Consider the following 23,907-nt stretch of genomic DNA (forward strand, 5'->3'; position numbering starts at 1 on the left):
CTACACACACACACACACATATATATATATATATATATATGTGTGTGTGTGTGTGTGTGTATGTATATATATGTATTATTCATATATATATATATATATATATAGATAGATAGATAGATAGATAGATAGATAGATAGATACATAGATACCGTCACAATCACGTCTGTCGATTCTTGCTGGTCACCCATCCAAGTACTGACCTAGTCTATCGTAAGTGTCGTCATTTTCAAAGATATAGAAAAATATAGACCAAATCCACTTCTTTAACGGGTAAAAGGCCATTCTATGTGTGTGGATGCGTCTATGCTCGAAGCAACCTTGGAGACGGCACCTCTTTGACAAACCTGTTTTGTGACGACTTGGAATCTCTTGATGGAGAATGGATCGGAGATTTGCTCGAAGCAATAACGTAAGAGAGAGAGAGAGAGAGAGAGAGAGAGAGAGAGAGAGAGAGTGAAAGGAGGGTACTACCTTTACGGTAAGAGCAGTTATATAAACTGCTAGCGGCACACGTCATGTATTGGAATTACATAAAGCAAATTGAATATTCTCTCTCTCTCTCTCTCTCTCTCTCTCTCTCTCTCTACAAGCAACCAACCTAAGTAATTACATAAAACTAATAGAACATTCTCTCTCTCTCTCTCTCTCTCTCTCTCTCTCTCTCTCTCTGCAAGCAACCAGCCTAACGAAAGAAAAAGAAGTCAAAAATTAGAATGGTGAAATCTAGTTTCATGGAATTTCCCTCAATTTTCTTACTTGTCCTGTTTATTGCAATGCTTCCAGTTATCCGATAGAGAGAGAGAGAGAGAGAGAGAGAGAGAGAGAGAGAGAGAGTAATCTGGTAATATAAGGGTTCCGTTTTCGGGCTTCTGTTATGGACTTTATTTTATATTGTCCGATAAAAACTGTGTGGGCTCAATCCCATGTAATCCTTTCCAAGGTTGGAGGTCTTTGCTGGTAACGAGCTTTTTGGTCGAATATTCTGTCTTTTTATGACAATCTCTCTCTCTCTCTCTCTCTCTCTCTCTCTCTCTCTCTCCTTCTTCTTCTTCTTAAGAAAATGCTTACAATTTTAGTTTCAAGAAGAAATTCGCTTTTTGCTAGATGTTGATGATGATCATGATGATTATTATTATTATCATTATTATTATTTCTCAATCGTCCAAAAAATAATCTTGCAAATTTTAACGCTGATCTGGCCTTTAGACCATTTGCTTTTGTTTATCAATTTTCTCTTCTGAGTATAAAAAGATTTCTGAATGGTTTCTAAATCTTATTACTTTGGATGCTTTTAAAGGTTGATAGAGATCTATGAGAGTTTTATAATGGTCCAGAACCATCTCGCAAAAAAAGGTATATTTTCAGCGGAATTACTGTTAGGTTAAAAGTCTATTTGGGTTATTTTTTTTTTTTTTAGGTTATTCTTTTCTTTTCTCCCACGCGTAAAAACTAGAACTCCTTGATTTTTTTTATTTTTTATTTTTGTCAACTGTCATGATGACTTGTGATTTTGAGGAAATTTTTCTTATTTTGTTTTTCTTTTGAGGTATGCATCCTCTTGTGCGCATTTAAGTTATATTCGCATTGTATTATGTTTATTTATTGGCGACGGGGCATTCGATAATTACCCAAAGAAGAGAATATATGTATATATACTACACATATGTGTATACAGACACACACATACATATATATATATATATATATATACAGTATATATATATATATATATATAGTACACAAGTATGTTTACATATACACACATATATATTTATATATATATATATATATATATGTGTGTGTGTGTGTGTGTGTGTGTAGTCCATAATGTGAGTGATTCATGTGCGTATGGTGAACTTTTATCTTTCTTTCGAAATTAAACAAGTTTATTATTTGATTTCCCAACAGCACGATCATCTGCCTACTTTTATATTCCAGAATCAAAATTCATTAAGCCAGAGATCAATTTAATGTAGCAATAAAATATTTTATATAAAATAAGGAAAACTATACATTATATACTGAAGGCACTAAAAGAATATTCTTTCCCTAATACCGCAAATGATGTAATTCTTCCTTTAAGATAAAATCTCCGTCGTTTCGTAATGTTCTCTTCTTACCGAACCAGTTCTCTGGAATCAAAGGCATCTCTCTCTCTCTCTCTCTCTCTCTCTCTCTCTCTCTCTCTCTGATGCCGTTTTTACTGAATTCAGTTAATTCTATATACAATGTCTCTCTCTCTCTCTCTCTCTCTCTCTCTCTCTCTCTCTCTGATGCCGTTTTTTACCGAATTCAGTTAATTCTATATACAATGTCTCTCTCTCTCTCTCTCTCTCTCTCTCTCTCTGATGCCGTTTTTACTGAATTCAGCTAATTCTATATACAATGTCTCTCTCTCTCTCTCTCTCTCTCTCTCTCTCTCTCTCTCTGATGTCGTTTTCCTGAATTCAGTTAATTCTATATACAATGTCTCTCTCTCTCTCTCTCTCTCTCTCTCTCTCTCTCTGATGTCGTTTTCCTTAATTCAGTTATTTCTATATGCAATGTGTTTCAGCTTTTGTATATAAAATCATAACTTCATTTATGGATATTCATTTCCTCAATGTAATCAACTTCATTAGTGATATTAATTTCATAAACGAAATCATCACTTCATAATTGGATATTAATTTCATAAATGTAATTATAACTTCATTAATGGGTATTCATTTCATAAATGAATCATACCTTCAGTAATGGATATTGATTTCATGAATGAATCATAACTTCATTAATTGTATTAATTTCATAAATGAAATCATAATTTCATAATTGGATATTGATTTCATAAATGAATCATAACTTCGTTAATTGTGTTAATTTCATAAATGAAATCATAACTTCATAATTGGATATTGGTTTCATAAATGAATCATAACTTCATTAATGGTTATTAATTTCATAAATGAAATCATAACTTCACTAATGAATATTATTTGATTAATATTTATTCACATATGGTATGCAAACACGTATTTCATACACGAATATAGGGAGCTTTGAATAGTCAAGAGGAATTTTATTTCAAATGGTCATTAGCAATTTACCAGCGATTTTAATGATGAATTGCTAATTAATTACAGCAGTGGGAAGTCCCCTCTCTTCCTTCATCATTGTTCGGGGGATGATGATGATGAGGATGATGATGATGATGATGATGATGATAAAGTGTAAATGAAAAATGCAGGGTTGAATGTACTAAATTAAAAGTATAGTTCATCAGAGGGGCCATTTAGTATGTATGCGTTTTAAATATACTAGACGACACTCGAGAGAATTAAATAGAAATATTCTTTTCCTCTTCGTCAGCATCAACATCATCTCTCTCACTACTGCTGCTACTCTATAGATAAACCTATTGAAAACGTCCTTGCCTGGCGATCGCTGGACCGGGGTTCGAGTCCCGCTCAAGCTCAATAGTTTCTTGTGGTGGCTGCAACCTCACTATCCTTGTGAGCTAAGAAGAGGGGTTTTTGGGAGTCAACAGCAGCCATTGCCTGGCTCTCTCTGGTCCTAGCTTGGGTGGGGTGTGGGTATGGGCGCAGTATCTACGGCATTGTTATGGTAACTAGGGTATTAGCACTGTCCCTTGCCTCTGCCATTTGTTGTCTTTAATCCTTTAAACTAGTTTCTATTAGAAATTTTATTCAGGGATTGATAACTCTAAACAACATATTCTCTTGGAGGAAGAAACAAAGCGAAAATCAAACGGTCTATGAGATATCTTCCCTTGCAGTCTACACAATCTTCTAAGGGTTGTAGTGGCCTATTGGTAACGTCTCTGCCTGGTGATCACCAAGACTGGGGTTCGAGTCTCCCTCAAACTCTGTAGTTCTTTTTGTGCCTGCAACCTTACCATCATTGTGACCTGAGGATGGAGCGTATAGGTCTACCCGCTGAATCATCAGCAGCCATTGCCAGGCCCTCCCTGGTCCGAGATTGGTTGGAGATGTGGTTTGGGCGCTCATCATATGTATATATGGTCAGACTCTAGGGCATTGTCCTGCTTGCAAGGGCAAGGTCACTGCCCTTTGCCTCTGCCATTCATGAGCTGTCTCTAAACCTTTAAACTATAGTCCATTTCTTTTAGCGATGCATATTTGCACCGACTCGCAGCGGTGCCCTTTTAGCTCGGAAAAGTTTCCGGATCGCTGATTGGTTGGACAAGATAATTCTAACCAATCAGCGATCAGGAAACTTTTCCGAGCTAAAAGGGCACCGGCGCGAGTCGGTGCAAATATGCATTGCTATAAGAAATGGACTATAGTTTTAATTAGAAAATTCAATCGAAGATTGATTACTCTTAACAACATTTTCTCTCGAATGAAGAAACAAAACGAAAATGAAACGGTTTATGAAATAGTTTCCCTTGCAGTCTACGCAATAGTTCCAGGCAAGAAATTGCATTGTGGGAGAGAGAATACGTCCTCATTATGAAATCATTAATGAGGACCCTCTTAATACTCCTTGATGAGATGTTCGCATTCATTCTCTCCTCCGCAAATTTCGGGTTATTGGTGGATTTCTGTCATGTGTAATGGTGAATTACGAGGGGCAATTTACCCCTGATTTAAGGGTAACGTTACTGGCGAGGCTCAGATCATTAGGGGAGATTGGAGAGGCAGTAAGAACGAGTCTTGGAGTTCGGCTGAACCGGTCCCACTCTTTGGAAAAATAAATCTGGTCTTTTCGCGATGTTCGAGATTGGTCGGATTCGGTGAGGCAACGGGAGGATGCGTTCGCTTCAAGGATTGTTTTTTTGTAGATTTAGATGTGTTTTTTTTTTAATATTTTTTTTTTTTTTAATAATTTTTTTTTTAATAATTTTTTTTTTTTTGAATAATTTTTTTTTTAATAATTTTTTTTTTTTTTTTTTTTTGTGATTGAGTTTGGAAAAATTTCTCTCATACTATATTTATTGCATTTTCTATCTGGGGCTTTGTATTTTCAACTTGTATTTTTTATCTAGATTCCCAAAGCATTGTATTTTCACGTACTTTCGATCTTGACTCCTAAAGCATTGACTTTTCACCTTCTATTTTCTATCTAGAGAATTTTATTTTCTATGTAAAGCATTCTATTTTCACCTTGCATTTTTTCTCGAGAACACTGTATTTTCCATCTAGCCTACTGTATTTTCTTTGTAGAGCATTGTATTTTCACCTTGTATTTTCTGTCTAGAGCATTGTATTTTCACCTTGTATTTTCTGTCATGAGCATTGTATTTTCATCTTGTATTCTCATTCTAGAGCATTGTATTTTCACCTTGTATTTTCTGTCATGAGCGTTGTATTTTCATCTTGTATTCTCATTCTAGAGCATTGTATTTTCACCTTGTATTTTCTGTCATGAGCATTGTATTTTCATCTTGTATTCTCACTGTAACCTTGCCTCTGCCATTCATGAGCTGTCTCTAAACCTTTAAACTAGTTTTAATGAGAAAATTCAATCAAAGATTGATTACTCTAAAACAACATATTCTCTCGAAAGAAGAAACAAAACGAAACTCAAACGGTTTATGAAATATTTTCCCTTCCAGTCTACGCAATAGTTCCAGGCAAGAAATTGCATTGTGGGAGAGAGAATACGTCCTCATTATGAAATCATTAATGAGGACCCTCTTAATACTCCTTGATGAGATGTTCGCATTCATTCTCTCCTCCGCAAATTTCGGGTTATTGGTGGATTTCTGTCATGTGTAATGGTGAATTACGAGGGGCAATTTACCCCTGATTTAAGGGTAACGTTACTGGCGAGGCTCAGATCATTAGGGGAGATTGGAGAGGCAGTAAGAACGAGTCTTGGAGTTCGGCTGAACCGGTCCCACTCTTTGGAAAAATAAATCTGGTCTTTTCGCGATGTTCGAGATTGGTCGGATTCGGTGAGGCAACGGGAGGATGCGTTCGCTTCAAGGATTGTTTTTTTGTAGATTTAGATGTGTTTTTTTTTTAATATTTTTTTTTTTTTAATAATTTTTTTTTTAATAATTTTTTTTTTTTTTGAATAATTTTTTTTTTAATAATTTTTTTTTTTTTTTTTTTTTGTGATTGAGTTTGGAAAAATTTCTCTCATACTATATTTATTGCATTTTCTATCTGGGGCTTTGTATTTTCAACTTGTATTTTTTATCTAGATTCCCAAAGCATTGTATTTTCACGTACTTTCGATCTTGACTCCTAAAGCATTGACTTTTCACCTTCTATTTTCTATCTAGAGAATTTTATTTTCTATGTAAAGCATTCTATTTTCACCTTGCATTTTTTCTCGAGAACACTGTATTTTCCATCTAGCCTACTGTATTTTCTTTGTAGAGCATTGTATTTTCACCTTGTATTTTCTGTCTAGAGCATTGTATTTTCACCTTGTATTTTCTGTCATGAGCATTGTATTTTCATCTTGTATTCTCATTCTAGAGCATTGTATTTTCACCTTGTATTTTCTGTCATGAGCGTTGTATTTTCATCTTGTATTCTCATTCTAGAGCATTGTATTTTCACCTTGTATTTTCTGTCATGAGCATTGTATTTTCATCTTGTATTCTCACTGTAACCTTGCCTCTGCCATTCATGAGCTGTCTCTAAACCTTTAAACTAGTTTTAATGAGAAAATTCAATCAAAGATTGATTACTCTAAAACAACATATTCTCTCGAAAGAAGAAACAAAACGAAACTCAAACGGTTTATGAAATATTTTCCCTTCCAGTCTACGCAATAGTTCCAGGCAAGAAATTGCATTGTGGGAGAGAGAATACGTCCTCATTATGAAATCATTAATGAGGACCCTCTTAATACTCCTTGATGAGATGTTCGCATTCATTCTCTCCTCCGCAAATTTCGGGTTATTGGTGGATTTCTGTCATGTGTAATGGTGAATTACGAGGGGCAATTTACCCCTGATTTAAGGGTAACGTTACTGGCGAGGCTCAGATCATTAGGGGAGATTGGAGAGGCAGTAAGAACGAGTCTTGGAGTTCGGCTGAACCGGTCCCACTCTTTGGAAAAATAAATCTGGTCTTTTCGCGATGTTCGAGATTGGTCGGATTCGGTGAGGCAACGGGAGGATGCGTTCGCTTCAAGGATTGTTTTTTTGTAGATTTAGATGTGTTTTTTTTTTAATATTTTTTTTTTTTTTAATAATTTTTTTTTTAATAATTTTTTTTTTTTTTGAATAATTTTTTTTTTAATAATTTTTTTTTTTTTTTTTTTGTGATTGAGTTTGGAAAAATTTCTCTCATACTATATTTATTGCATTTTCTATCTGGGGCTTTGTATTTTCAACTTGTATTTTTTATCTAGATTCCCAAAGCATTGTATTTTCACGTACTTTCGATCTTGACTCCTAAAGCATTGACTTTTCACCTTCTATTTTCTATCTAGAGAATTTTATTTTCTATGTAAAGCATTCTATTTTCACCTTGCATTTTTTCTCGAGAACACTGTATTTTCCATCTAGCCTACTGTATTTTCTTTGTAGAGCATTGTATTTTCACCTTGTATTTTCTGTCTAGAGCATTGTATTTTCACCTTGTATTTTCTGTCATGAGCATTGTATTTTCATCTTGTATTCTCATTCTAGAGCATTGTATTTTCACCTTGTATTTTCTGTCATGAGCGTTGTATTTTCATCTTGTATTCTCATTCTAGAGCATTGTATTTTCACCTTGTATTTTCTGTCATGAGCATTGTATTTTCATCTTGTATTCTCACTGTAACCTTGCCTCTGCCATTCATGAGCTGTCTCTAAACCTTTAAACTAGTTTTAATGAGAAAATTCAATCAAAGATTGATTACTCTAAAACAACATATTCTCTCGAAAGAAGAAACAAAACGAAACTCAAACGGTTTATGAAATATTTTCCCTTCCAGTCTACGCAATAGTTCCAGGCAAGAAATTGCATTGTGGGAGAGAGAATACGTCCTCATTATGAAATCATTAATGAGGACCCTCTTAATACTCCTTGATGAGATGTTCGCATTCATTCTCTCCTCCGCAAATTTCGGGTTATTGGTGGATTTCTGTCATGTGTAATGGTGAATTACGAGGGGCAATTTACCCCTGATTTAAGGGTAACGTTACTGGCGAGGTTCGGATCATTAGGGGAGATTGGAGAGGCAGTAAGAACGAGTCTTGGAGTTCGGCTGAACCGGTCCCACTCTTTTCAAAAATAAATCTGGTCTTTTCGCGATGTTCGAGATTGGTCGGATTCGGTGAGGCAACGGGAGGATGCGTTCGCTTCAAGGATTGTTTTTGTAGATTTAGATGTCGTGGTTTTTTTACTGATTGGCTTTGGAATAATTTCTTTCAAACGTTTGTTGTATGTTCGCTCTAGAGCATTGTATTTTCTATCTAGAGTACCGTATAGTATTTTGACGTATTCTATATCTAGAAGAGTATTTTCACCTTGTAATTTCCGTCTAGAGCATTGTATTTTAACCCTGTATTTTTCTATCTAGAACATTGTATTTTTATCTTGTATTTTCTATCTTGGGCATTGTATTTTCACCTTGTATTTTCTATGCAGTGCATTGTATTTTCTGTCTAGAGGATTGTATTTTTACCTTGCATTTTCTGTCAGGAGCATTATAATTTCTATCTAGAGCATTGTATTTTCACCTTGTATTTTCTGTCTAGAGTATTGTATTTCCACCTCTTATTTTCTATCCAGAGCATTGAATTTTGACCATGTGGTTTCTTTCTAGAGTATTATATTTTCTATTTAAGTTATTGTATTTTTTATCTAGAACATTGTATTTTCACCTTGTATTCTCTATCTAGAGGATTGTATTTTCACGTTGTATTCTCTATCTAGAGTATTGTATTTTCAGCTGCATTTCTCGTCTTAGTCTTGAAGGGGCCATTAGAATATTATGTCTTGCTTTCATGGCTGAGAACTAGTTTTAACATCTGCGTTTCTTATAGACGAACTTCATTTTAATAACGCCACCATGAAATTCTTAATAAGCAGCTCCTTGGAATATATAATGAGCAATTAGATGAAATCAGAAAGCCAAGTACTCTGGGACAGGGTAGAAGACTTGCTAATTATTCCTGTATGATCATATTTTGTTTCTTGGATGGTAATATGAAGTTGATGATTTCTCTAAATAGAAGTCTGATATTTCTGGATTGTTCTAGATGTTATGAATTTGCGTTTTCTGAAAGTAACTTGAGGCACGTATTGCATTTCTTTTAGAATGTATTTAGTGCTAGTACGATATCATCTAAATGTGTGTATACCGTATATATATATATATATATATATATATATATATATATATATATATATTGTATACATACACATCTAGATGACATTGTTGTTAGTACAATATCATCTAGTTGTGTGTATACAGTATATATATATATATATATATATATATATATATATATATATATATATATATATAAATATATATATATATATATATATATATATATATATATATATATATATATATATATATATACTGTGTATATGTATATGTATATGTATATATATATATATATATATATATATATATATATATATATATATATATATAGTGTGTGTGTGTGTTGTATATGCATTTGTAAAGTTTGTAAGTTATTGCCTTTTTAGGTAAAGAGATTAAAGTGTCTCGAATTTGATTCATGAGAAAGATATGTATATTTTATTACGCTGAAAGCAATAACAAGTCAATTTATTATTATATTTTCCTTCTTGTTCTCAACAATCATTTCATTCCTTTCTCGTTCTTTAATTAAATATTGATTCACTTTACTTGGGAATCATTTGCTTTTGTGATGTGTATGTATTGCTTTTGGCATTTGTTGTGAGGTAAACACCGTCTTTGTACTTTTAGATTGATAAGATTTTAGGACTTTTGAAAGAAAGAAAAATGAGATATGGGAAATAGTACCATATCTATTTCTAACCACTCATTTTCATAAAGTATTTCTTAGGTTTTTCTATTATATCCCTTTAATACTGCCGTGCATATGTACTTGTCAGCTTGAGTACACCCAGACAATATATATATATATATATATATATATATATATATATATATATATATATATATATATATATATACTGGCTTCTTGAAAATATATCTATGTCTATCGTATATATGTATACATCAATATATTTATTTATCTATTTATATATGTGTATCACAATTTATAATTTATATATACCGATATAAATGTGTGTGTATATATATATATATATATATATATATATATATATATATATATATATATATATATATGTGTGTGTGTGTGTGCGTGTGGGTATATATATATATATATATATATATATATATATATATATATATATATATATATATATATATATATATATATATATATATATATATATATATATACACACATATATGTGTATATATATATTTATATATATATGTATATATAGATATATATATATATATATATATATATATATATATATATATATATATATATTTATGTATACAGTATATATATGTTTATATATATATTTGTATTTATATATATATATATATGTATATATATATATATTTATTTATGAGAGAGAGACAGATGATAGCTTGATCCCTAGGCTCTGTTATCCTTGTTTTAGTTAACCGGAAAGCATAAGTATTATTTTTCTGTTAAAGAACTTGCTTCTATGTAAAGAAAGTCACGTAATTGTGCATGTATACATAAACGAAAGTTTATTTTGAAATGTAAAGTTTCAAAGGTAAGAAAATAATTTTCAAGTACTCTTCTTTTGACATTAATAACACGGATTTAGTGGAATAATTGCATAGATATATTGGAAACGTCCTTCCCTGGCTATCACCGGACTGAGGTTCGAGTCCCGCTCAAACTTGATAGTTTCTTGTCGTGTCTGCAACCTCACCATCCTTGTGAGCTATGGATGGGCTGGTGTGGGGGGGGGGGGGATCCTATAGGTATACCTGCTCACTCATCAGCATCCATTGCCTGGCTCTCCTTGGTCCTACCTTAAGTGGAGAGGGGCTTGGACGCTGATCATATGTCTAAATGGTTAGTCTTTAGGGCATTGTCCTGCTATCTAGAGCATTGTCACTGTCCCTTGCCTCTGCCATTCATGAGCGTCCTTTAAACCTTTCAACGAGTCTTTGATTGGATCATTCGGTATTAGTTCTTGGCTACATTGACATCGTTTCCTGTGGTAACGTCCCTAACTGGTGAACGCCAGACTTGGGGTTCCAGTCCCGCTCAAAGTTGTTAGTTTCTTTGGTCGCTGCAACCTCACCATCTTTGTGAGCTAAGGGTGTGGATTTTGAGGGAGCTTAGAAGTATATCTGCTGAGTCATCAGCAGCCATTGCCTGGCCCTCCTTCATCCTTGGGTGGAGAGGGGCCTTGGACGTTGATCATATATATATATATATATATATATATATATATATATATATATATATATATATATATATATATATATATATATATATATATATATATATATATATATATATATATATATATATATATGGTCAGTATTTAAGGCATTGTCCTGCTCACTCTCCCTTCCCTCTGCCATTCATAAGTGGTCTTTAAACCTTTAAATGCGTCTTTGATTGGATCATTCAGTTTAAATGCTAACTGTATTAGTTCCTGGTACCATTGACATCGTTTCCTGTAAACAGATGGATGAGCCGATTAAATGCAACGCCTTCAAGGAAGTGTGACTCAAGGGATTTTTTTTTTTCAAAAGTGCATCCTAATCTTGTGTTCACGGTCCAATTCACGTTGGCTTCGCAACTCTTTATAAAGTACGCTTTCAGCTCTTCCTATCTCACCAGTTTTTATGTTGATTTCGTTAGTAAACTTTCAAATGGATGTCTTTTATTAGTAAATTTGTTTTGATTTCTTTTTTCTCCTTGTTATTTTTATCGTAAATGATAAAAGGGTTTCTTTCTTTTGGTTAAACTTGGCATCGGTATTCTTATTTTTTATGTTTTGGATTTTTTTTTAACTATTACGTATAATTGGTATATGTTTTTATTTGTACTTATATAATGATATTTTTCTGTTCTAATTATTTTTATCGCAAAAGATAAGGGTTTCTTTCTTTTGGTTAAATTGACATCGTTATTATTATTGTTTTTATATTTTAGATTTTCATATAGCTATGGCATAGATTATGTATTTGTTTTTTATAAAATATATAATGAGATTTTATTTTATGATTTAAAGAACTTTTTCAACCGATTCATTAATGAATATAAAATGTCTGAATGAATATGAAAAAAAGTATCTCTATGCTTGTTTAAGCTACGTTCGCTCTGTGCAATACATTTCTATGCATAATCATTTCTTTAGATTGCCTTTAATCTTACTTTGTAATTGTTTATTATTTATCGCATTTGACTTATTCCTACTTCCTATGATACATTATAAATCTATGTGTAGACTTCTATGCCTCTTAAATAATAATAATAATAATAATAATAATAATAATAATAATAATAATCTTTATTTCAGCAAAAGCTATATACAGAGTTACACTAGGGGTACAGTGATCTTACACTTTTGACATCAGTAAAAAAAACAAAGGATGAGATATGCAATAATATCAGTGATATATTACAAACATCAATTATCAGGTTGACCACAGAGTTTTAAGGTCTGGGTAATAAAATTACAATAGCATTAACGCTTAATAATGATGATAACATGCATATCAGCAAACAAAAAGAGAGGGAGAAAAAAAAATGGCGATGATAATGATAATTATGTTGGAACAAAAATTGCTTGAATAATGATAGAACTCAGGGGGGAAAAAATCTAGTTACAGAGCAGGTGGTGTGAAGGAAATACAGGACTTCCAGACTATCATCATTGTTAAGCGTTAATTCTATTGTGATTTTGTTACCCAGACCATAGAACTCTGTGGTCAACCTGCTAATTGATGTTTATAATATATCACTGATATTATTGCATATCTCATCTTTTTTTTATTACCGATGTCAAAAGTGTAAGATCACTGTACCTTTATTGTAACTCTGTATATGGCTTTTGCTGAAATAAAGATTATTATTATTATTATTATTATTATTATTATTATTATTATTATTATTATTATTATTAAACATTGGCTTTCCTCAAAATTCAACCTGTAAATGTTCTTACCTTCTTGTAACTCTTGTTTGCGTTTTGTCGTTGCTGCACTCTTTCAGTGACCGTGCTTTTTTTTTTTTTTTTTTTTTTTTTTTTTTTTTTTTTTTTTTTTTTTTTTTGATGATGATGATGTTTCCCCAATATAAGCCAACGTATGACAAACGCAACATCCTGGCTGAAATTTCGATAGGGATAATCACCTATAAGTCTCTGAGTCTCGTAACTCTACCGCTGTAATTTCAACTCTTTCAGTGACCGTGCATTTCCGATTTCTATGGATCTTTCAGATCTGCATGGCTCTCTTTTCATCTCGGCGTCTTAAGAGCAAATAAACAAAGTGGCTTTAGATTCTGTAAACATGCCCATCAAATCCCAAACATAGAACTCGTTGATTCTGGTACAATATTGGCGCCACCACGGCGGTCTATATGCAAATAATATTTGCTCCTCAAGTGTAAGTGCTATGGATTTAAAGGTCGCTCATGAATGGCAGAGGCAAATTAGGCAATGATCAGTGACAATGCCCTATTATTATTGTTATTATTATTATTATTATTATTATTATTATTATTATTATTATTATTATTATTACAAGCTATAACCCTAATTGGACAAGTAGGATGCTATAAGCCCAAGGGCTCCAACAGTGTAAAATAGCCAAGTGAGGAAAGGAAACAAGAAAATAAAAAAAGACTACAGGAGAAGATATAAACAATCAAAATATATTATGAACAGTAACAGCATTCAATTAGATCTTTCATTTATAAACTATAAAAACTTAGAAAAAAAAGGAGAGAGAGAGAGAAATAAGATAGAAAAGCGTGCCCAAGTGTACACTCATTCTACAGAACTCTAATACAAAAAGGCCTTGGTACAGAGGTTATGGCACTACCCAAGACTAGAGGACAATGGTCTGATTTTGGAATGTCCTTCTCCGAGAAGAGTTGCTTATCATAGCTGAAGTCTATTCTAACCTTACCAAGAGAAAAGTAGCCACTGAACAATTACAGCAAGACAATTCCCATATATACATATGATAAGCGCCCAAGCCCCCTCCACCCAAGATAGGACCAGGAACGTCCAGTTTGTGGCTGCTGATGACTCAGCAGGTAGACTTATGGGCTCCCCCAAACTCACCATTCTTACCTCACAAGGATGGTAAGGTTGCAGATACTACAAGAAACTATCGAGATTGAGCGGGTCTCGAATCCCAATCTAACAGATCGCCAGAAGGCACATTTCTAATAGGGTCCCACAATTTAACCATTTGAATGCTTAAACCCCCCCCCCCCATTAGTAAGAAATATTAATGATAATAGTGTCATAAAGTCAGGTTTTATTTTCATTGGAATCTGTATTCATGTTGGTATTCCATGTTGTGGTCCCAAACATATGATATCCCATTTTCTGCAAATCATGATCATGTGGTTTCGTAGACTTTGAACGAATCATATAAATGTTTCGGGAATGTTGTCGATCTTAGTTACTGCAAAAACATACTTATGGAAGTCGATAACCATATTTTTTGCGATGCCAGTTCGGGGGACTAAATGATTAGGTAATACATTGTATATAAAAATTTTCTTATAACATATAATCTTGTATCTACTTTTCAACTATGAGATTTCTAGTCTTAACGTATTAGATGGAAAATTAATTAAAATATCTTGGATTTTTAGCTATTACAAGAAAAACTTATCCAATCGAAAATAATGTTGTTGTTGTTGTTGTTGTTGTTGTTGTTGTTGTTGTTGTATGAGTAAAAATTATGAACAGTCACTTTTCTTTCAAAACATAGTATCCTTTTATTTTCAAATTTTATTTACAGCAAGTTTATGTTACGTTATTAACCGAGCCACATTTTTTTTGAGAGACATGCAGCGGCAGGTGGGAATATATATATATAATATATATATATATATATATATATATATATATATATATATATATATATTTCAATTTAAAAGTATTATTATTTTTTTTTATTCCCGTACAACAAGCTACTGTCCTTGTATACGAGTTTATTAACCGAGTCATATTTTTTTTTTATAAACGACAGTAACAGGGGGAGAATTGTATATTCACTTTAAAAGTATTATACGGTTTTCTTTTGAAAAGTTGTTCCCGCACAACAAGTTTCTGTGCTTGTATACGAGTTTATTAACCCAGTCAAATTTTTGACAGCCAGTAGCAGGGTGAGAATATCTGATGAAAATCATTTTAGTCTCATTTTTAGTCTTATTTTAGTCATTTAAGAAGATAGATGTGTGAGGGGAATGAAAAAGGACCCTTGACATCGGGGCCTAATGGCTTATTTTGTATCAAAATAAAGAGTGAAGGGTCTTGAGCCTCGCCCCTTATCACGAGAACGTCAGTTCTTGTTCAGACGTCGTCTCATGTCAGTCAAGATGCTGAACAAAAAAGGAGAGAGAGAGAGAGAGAGAGAGAGAGAGAGAGAGAGAGAGAGAGAGAGAGAGAGGGGGGGGGGTTGATGAGCTTTTTTTTGGTCATCACTGACAGACACGTATTTGTCTTATCTCCTGGAGATGTGTTTCTCTAAGAGAGAGAGAGAGAGAGAGAGAGAGAGAGAGAGGAGAGAGAGAGAGAGAGAGAGAGAGAAACCCCATGACCCTTTTGTATTTGACGTTACAAGAGTCAAAGTTGAAATACCCTAATCAGATGTGTTATTTGTCATTAAATCCAGAAATTCTCTCTCTCTCTCTCTCTCTCTCTCTCTCTCTCTCTCTCTCTCTCTCTCTCTCTCTCTCTCTGCAAGCAACCAATTTAATAAAATTAATATCTAGTTTCATGGAATTTCTCTCTCTCTCTCTCTCTCTCTCTCTCTCTCTCTCTCTCTCTCTCTCTCTCTCTCTCTCTCTCTCTCCATTTTAGAAACTTGTTAATTGTAATTTGAAATTCTCCTCTCTCTCTCTCTCTCTCTCCATTTTAGAAACTTGTTAATTGTAATTTGAAATTCTCTCTCTCTCTCTCTCTCTCTCTCTCTCTCTCTCTCTCTCTCTCTCTCTCTCTCTCTCTCAAATGTTTATTGACAGTGATAGAAAATTTCACTGATTAAAAGCTATCTGGTCATACAATCACCGAGATGTTTTCAACACCCCGAGGAAGAAGGTATCAACGTTGGAATGTCATTCTAAGATTTGTCTGACATCAACTCCAGCGAGTTCATAACTTGTTTGTTGATGTGGAGGAAGGACGTTAACAGTTGGCGGAACCATGGTTGAAACATTAGGAATTCTCTCTCTCTCTCTCTCTCTCTCTCTCTCTCCTCTCTCTCTCTCTCTCTCTCTCTCTCTCTCTCTCTCGTACGCACAATATATATATATATATATATATGTATATATATATATATATATATATATATATATTGAATGTATACACATACAGAAAACGAAATCGATAACACAACATATATATTTTAAGGTGGTGAAACATGGAGGTAAAAATAAAATACAAAACTCAATTCAGTATTTTAATAAAAAAGTATATAGTACGAACAATCCTATTGAATTAACAATATCCTCTTTAGTTTCAAAGACCTTTCTGTTATCGGCTATCGACTCTGCATCATAACCTGCAAGTTCAGACAATTACATTATAAACAAAAATTACCACTGAAGGCACAAACGTTAATATGAAACTATATCGCTTAATATACGGGCAATACATAAAGATTCTTAATTACCAATCGAGGATAAATTGGTCAAGTTACAATTACCGGTCGTTACTGTACCCAGGTAAGCCTACCACACCTACAATGAACAAGAAGGAAAGGGAACTAATTACACGTAGACCAACAATGTCAAATATTCTCAAATAAATAATATCGACATAATATATCAGTAACTAATTAATAACCTACCAGCGGAAAACAACACCATCCGTATAATGGGCTAAGACTGATCGATACAGTCCAACTGTAACACTAGCACTCGCAGAACTGTACGAGAAAAAATAAAGTAACAAAACTATTACGGATGCATAATACATGAAAAGTTTTACGTAACTTGTCCTTACAAAGTTATTTTATTGTTATTTTAGGTCACGTCAGGACTTCTGAAACCTCAACTAAAAGACACTAATGGCCTTACCTTAGCTAAAGGGCGAAGCATGTATGGCTTAAGTGAAGGATTTTATATCACGTTGGGCGCTCCGTGCCAGATGCAAAGTCCAGAGATGGGGAGAGAGAGAGAGTGAGCCTGTATTTAGCAAAGAGCCATTTTCAAAATGAAAGCACAAACGTCGACAGGATCCATTTGTAGTAAATGTCTTCCACTCAACAAGGTCTGTTTAGCGCTCTTCATAGCAGCTCAGTACCCACGGTGTCCAAAAGTGAAAAGCGAGAGTGAACTCCTTAAGCTACACTCTCCGTTGAAGTAGCAGAATTCACTGACGATCATTTCTCCGTCGTGTCACACGTTAGCTCGGAAACCAAAACTAAGATTAGTTCCCGAGAATTATTGCTTGTCTTGGTCCTTAAGACCACCCAACAACAGATAAGGCCATTATGCAAATTAATTTAAAATTACATAACAAAAAACCTGTAAAGACATTTTACAAAAAATAGTCATGCACACAGAACGTATAACAAAAAATTACCCCACTCAAGTCCACACAAAACTGCGTGAGAAATTAGAAAGAAAAAAAAAATTTTATACAAAAAAATAAATTATATTTATTTTTGTACACTGGAGGGCACAGGATGCAAATTTCTCACCACTAGAAATTTGCATCATACCTTATAACTATAACATAAGTCGAGTCAAATTTCTGCTCCTAATGGCAGCTTTCCTGAGAGTCCTTTGGGGGTGAACTCTCATTAATAGACAACTTACGGGAGCTCTGTTTGTCGTCATTATCTGAATTGTATGATGCATCTGGAACTACCTTAAGATAAGGGATTAAAGTAGTGACATGTCTTTTAATCAACTCACGGGTCTTCCCTTTAAGTATAATAGCCCCAGTAGTTTCCCCCAAATCATTCTCCTCTATACCCTTCACAATTCCCAATGGAAAATTAATGGTTTTAGTGTTTGGTTCTTTGATGAGGACTATATCACCAATGCCCAACTTCTGGTGACAAACTGGTCTATATCTGTCCTTGCGGTCCACAGCCTGAGCTACCAGGGTACTTAAAAACTCATTCTGGTAAGCTTCTAGAAGATTATACCTAACCTTACGAAGTTTTTCATACTCATCCTTTATTACTTCTGTAGGGCTGCTACTCATCTTCCACTCAGGATCATCAGGTACCTCTTGTAAATCTGGAATTAAATTCAACGACACCAGCTCATACCCCTTGACTAACATTTCTGGAGTTATGGGCTCTGGGCAAGAATCTGCCTCAGTCTCCCTTAAAGATTCCTTAAAGGCTATTGGCCTCTTATTAGCTAAATGAACAACATTACACACTAAATATTCAAAATCAGGCAAAGAAAGTACCCAAGTTTTAATAGCTGAAAAAATAAGTTTCTTCACTAATTTTACGCAAGACTCTACAAGTGATCCTAGCTCACTATGGCCTTTAAAGAATTGCTGAAACTTTACATGCTTAATGCCATTAGACTCCAAATACAATTTAGTGTCAGGATCATTGATGAAGCTAGTGATTATGTTACCTCCTGCCACCAACTGCGAGCCTGGATCACTAACACAAAGCTGCGGGAATCCATATTCAAAACATGTAATGAAAAGGCTCTCAAATACTCATTCACACTTAAATCTCGACATATCTTCAAATTAATAGCCCTTGACCAAGTGCAGGTGAAACACAAAATCCATACCTTCATCTCTTCAGCTCCCTGTTTAACATTAAATGGTCCAATGAAATCAACAAAAATATTAGAAAATGGAACAGCAGGGGGACTAGAACGAAATTCTCGATAAGTGTTCTGGTTCAATCTCACACTTCTTGTGTTAAACCTGTGGCATGAAACACATTGTTTAATGGCATTCTTAATGACAGAAAAATGTTTAGGAATGAAAAAGCACTTACGAAGCTCAGATAGGACAGAATAGCAACCACCATGCAATAATTTAGCATGTGTATCCATTATAATTAGTTTAGTCAAATAACTCTTGGGATAAAGCAATATAGGAAACTGTTTGTTATGTCCATACCATTTCTTGAACTTTGATTTTACTCTTAAAATGCCATCTGAATCTATGAACACATTAAGTTGGCTTACAAGTGGAGGTATATCCTTCAAAGGTTTACTTGAGAGTCTGAAGTAAGAAAATATTTCCATAAAGTGTTTTTGTTGATCTTCTAGAATTAATTTCCTTAAAGCTAAAGCAGAATAGTTTACATTATTCAAATTCTCTACTTCAACTCCCGCTTTCCTCTTCCAGTGGTCAACACAAAGCATTACCCTCCTGTAAATCAATTTAAGCTTTTCTAAAGTAGAATATTTCTCATGTTCAAGAAGAGGTTCAACTGGAAACGCACTCTGCTCAGCAACAGAAATACTAAGGGTATTAGTGTTTGAGCTAGGAACTGTGAAATAAAGAAACTCATTGCCAGGCACCACCTCAGGACCTGAAATAAAGAATGATTTAGAGACAAGTCTAGGAGAAAGGCATCGGGTGACACAGTCTGCTGGATTGTCTTTTCCAGCTATAAAGATAAAACTGACAGGTTTAATTTCACATAATTTCCTGATATTGCTTATCCTATTCTGTACAAATACTGAATGCTTCTGCATTTTGGAGTATGTACATTCTGATGCTTGCAGCCACTGCAAAGCACAACTCGAATCACAGTACAAATCTAAGCCATCAATGTCAATGGACTTCACACACGAAGGATCAGCCAGATCTCTATAAATCTCCATCAGGGTTTCTACCCCTAATGATATAGCATTCAACTCCAGTGCTGGAACGGACTTACCTTTCAACAACTTATTGATCAAGCGGTTCTTTGCCTGCAAAAAGCTAATCTCACCCGAGTCAATATCTTCAATGTATACCACAGTACCATAAAAATCACGACTTGCATCTGTGAATGCTTTCAGTCTAAATTTTCCATTTCTTTGCCCAATGAACCTCTGGACTTTCACCGGCTGGGAACCATTCACCTGCCTGCAAATGTTCCTCCATTCCCTTTGGAGACTGGGGGATAGTACTTTATCCCAAGCCAGCTCCTTTGAGCACTGAAGTCTATGCATATAAAGTCTACTTCTATTAAAGACAGGAATATTAAAACCAAAAACATCAAAGTTACTGGCAATAGTCTGCAAAACCTTACGTTTTGTATCAGCATCTGGGTTTAGCGAGAATTCCTTAGTATAAATTACATCATCAGCCCTATTCCATACAATACCAAAAAGGCTATTCTCAACCGGAGTATTGGTTTCAAACTTTGCATCAATTTCAGCCTGAAGGGTAACATCATTTGTTACTAACTGTTGTATCTCAAACTTATATGGGTTGAAAATATACGGCAACTGTGAACAAGCCCACTTCAAATACTGAGAATCAGCAGAACCAACAGCTCCATTGTCCATATAAAATAGAGAGTACAACAATAACTTAAGGTTCCTCAGCTGTGGGTCTGGTTCATATTGGTGCACTAGTATATAATACAGAGCTAGCATGAGTAAAAATGGACTACAACGAAGACCAAAACTAAGTCTAACATTCTTGTAGGCTACAAGAGAGTAATCGTTCTTCTGTACATTTTTGAACCAAAAAAACAGCAACCTAGCTTGATCATTATTGTTCAAGGACAACATGTTAAAAGCTTTCTTAAGATCATACGTTAATAACAACTTATCAAACCTCAAGTGTAAGAAGGCTGAAGACAGCTTCTGGTTAAGGTTAGGGCCTGGATCTATACACTGATTATGAGAAAAACCACACTTAACTTTGACAGTTTCTTTGAGATTAGACAAAAACACAATACGGCACTTTGTGGTTTCTTTCTCAGGCCTAAAAACAGCCATGTGTGGGAGAAATGAATAATTTGGATGCTCTGCCTTAAATGAATCTAAGTCTGAAATCTTCTCAATTATTCCATCTTTTAGCTGATCCCTAATTACCTGATCAACTAACTGCAAATGCCCATCCTTTTTCCGTAATTTCTTAAGATTTGCCTTTAGTATCATCCTTGAGAGATTTTCGTTAGTTGATAACCTATGTGCAATTTTGCTATTCCACAAGAGGGGAACTATAAGTCTTCCATCCTTTTCCCTTGAAAAATTACTCAACGCAAAATTCACCCACTTCTGATTAGTCTCTGACATAATGCTTTCAGCACTATTGGCGTCCAGATTCAAAAAGCGGCGGCATTCGTGTTCAAGCACTTCATCAGTAGCCTTGATCAATTTAGATTCTACAATCTGACCTTTATCATCTAACACTGCTATGTTGCTGCCTACCTCAAGTTCCTTGTAATGTAGGTCACACACTTCATCATCCAAAAGAGGGTCAATTTGTATTTTACATAAGAAAGAACAGGTAGTAATTTGGGAGCAAGAGGAAAAATCAGTCCTGCTTGAACGTAGTGGATTAATTACTTCTAACCTCTCATTACAAATATTAGGCAGACCCAAAAATTTAATATTTTTGCTCAAATTTTCAAGGTTTCCCATTAGCAAAATACCATGCTGTGATTCAGTGTATACTGAAGGGGGGTTACAACCAAAGGCTACATCTTTACCCATTAAAGCGTAATGTGCATCAGATCCCAATAAAACCTGAACATTATCAATACTGTCACTGTCTTTACAAAGTTTCTTATCTGCCAATATGAATCCCTTATTCTCGAACGATTCCACTATCTTGCCTAACCCTGGAAGATTTAACTTTATATTAAAGCTAGGAACCACAAGTGCAGGAACATTTGAAATACAATTGCCGAACTTCATAGGAAGTTGAATAAGTCTGCTTATATATTCTTTAGAACCATTAAACCCATTAACAGTTAATTTTACACTAGGTTCAAGAACAGGCAAACTACACTTATTAAGCAAGCTCTCTGTAACAAAGGAACTCTGAGAACAGCTATCCTTAAGACCTCTAAAAATACCATCCACTCCAGGGATAGTAAATGAAAAGGAAGGGAGTACTGTCTTATTGACAATACTGGGAAGAACTGCAATACTACTATTCACTTCATTATTGGAAGCTTCCCTCTTAACATCAGCTTTACCCGAATGTATTGGAGTACCTTCTTTATGCTTTCCTTCAGGGGGCGAAAGCTTAACTTCAGAAGACTTTGAGCACAGACAGTGAAAATGAAGCCCCGAACATTTCACGCACTTTTGACGAAATTCAAATCTACATTGCCTACTCATATGGTTAAGATTCCCACATCGAAAACATCCTTTTAGTATTTTCAAACGCTGAAGCTTTGCTTCTGGAGTGTCATAACGTTTGCATTTAAATATAGAATGATTATTTTCACCTACACAAAGTGTACAATAAAACCTCCTAACCTCAGGCATTGTCTTAATAGCTAAACTAGTAGTTTTCTGTCTAACACTAGATTGAAGAGTACGTAAAGAAACTTCACTTTTCAAGCAATTCTCATACCTCTCACAGGCAATAAAAAAATTGTCCATTATCTCCTGAACAGAAGGATAAGTCTTTGTAGTAATCTGAACCAATTCCCTCTTAAACTTGTCATTAAGTCCATTCCACATGAAATATTGAATAAAATCATCAGGAGTCATTTTAAGAGTCTAAACAGACTCAACAACTGTTCTTAAAATGGAAATAAACTTAAAAGGGTCATCAGATTCCCCCAATCTTAAACTCGTCAATGTTTTTATAGTAGAAGTTTTACGAACTACTTCCGAGGCAAAGGCTAACTTAAGCAAGTCTTTGGCGTCCTTGTAAGTCTGTTTGTCAGCTTCCAACGAATTCAACAAAACTTTAGCCCTTCCCTCTACCTGCTGTCTCAAAAGAAGTAACAGATCTCTGTCTGGGTAACTAAATGATTGGGTAGTGCTTTCAAACTCTGATATAAACCTAATGAAATCCTCCCCATCCGTACTACTGAACTTTGGTAATGGAGCTGTGGGCTGTTTAAGAAGACTTTTAGCAACCTCAACAGTTCCAGGTGCAGATGCCACCTCTAGGTGAGGAATACAATATTCTATCCTATCAAAATATTCAATACAGGTTGCAATCTCTGACTCCCTAGCATCCTCACTGAACTCCACATCCGAAATTCTAAGGGAAAATATTTCATCATTCAGATCAATAAGTAGTCTTTTATGACTTAGCAGTACACTTCTTTCAGAAATTTTTTGCCCAGCACTGAGAGTCGAAATGGACTCTATACGATTATAAATATCTGTAACCTTCTTCCTGATTACCTTGCGTTTTGAGATTAATGTTTTAAGATCAGACATCGTGAAGGAATAAATACAAAAAATATTAAATTCTTAGTCTTTTAAATGCGATAGCAACTTAACACTTACCACCACCCTCTAAATAAAAGAGCTTAATAGACAATAACAACTTCCAAATGGAAAAACAAGTTGAATAAGCAAATATATAATATAGTTAACCTAGACACCGCGGATAATGCTTTAACGAAAAAATTGTAAATAAAGCGAACACGTCTCTCCCCCTCCCCCCATTCCGACTTTACCGAGCACTAAGTGAGCTAACGACCAACCTCCACATACACCACCTGACGTGCCCCACGTTGGGCGCCATATACAGAAAACGAAATCGATAACACAACATATATATTTTAAGGTGGTGAAACATGGAG

The 23,907-nt window shown here is 34.4% G+C and overlaps 1 protein-coding gene across 4 annotated transcripts; it reads right to left on the reverse strand.

The window, feature by feature from the left end:
- Positions 1-16,640: 16,640 nt before the first annotated feature.
- LOC137654470 (uncharacterized) lies at positions 16,641-23,704 on the reverse strand. 4 transcript variants are annotated; one of them, XM_068388134.1, is made up of 4 exons: positions 17,273-23,704; positions 17,044-17,121; positions 16,867-16,933; positions 16,641-16,755 (listed from the first exon to the last, which is right to left on the reverse strand). In XM_068388134.1, exon 1 carries the CDS (start codon positions 22,853-22,855, stop codon positions 18,791-18,793), a length of 4,065 nt encoding a protein of 1,354 aa, XP_068244235.1. In that variant the 5' UTR covers positions 22,856-23,704; the 3' UTR covers positions 16,641-16,755; positions 16,867-16,933; positions 17,044-17,121; positions 17,273-18,790. The 4 variants fall into 4 exon arrangements, with proteins under 4 accessions (XP_068244235.1, XP_068244234.1, XP_068244232.1 ...); XM_068388133.1 differs by having other exon boundaries at positions 16,641-16,933; XM_068388131.1 differs by having other exon boundaries at positions 16,641-17,121.
- Positions 23,705-23,907: the final 203 nt, after the last annotated feature.

This window comes from Palaemon carinicauda, chromosome 15 (genome assembly GCF_036898095.1).
Source record: "Palaemon carinicauda isolate YSFRI2023 chromosome 15, ASM3689809v2, whole genome shotgun sequence".
NCBI lineage: Eukaryota > Metazoa > Arthropoda > Malacostraca > Decapoda > Palaemonidae > Palaemon > Palaemon carinicauda.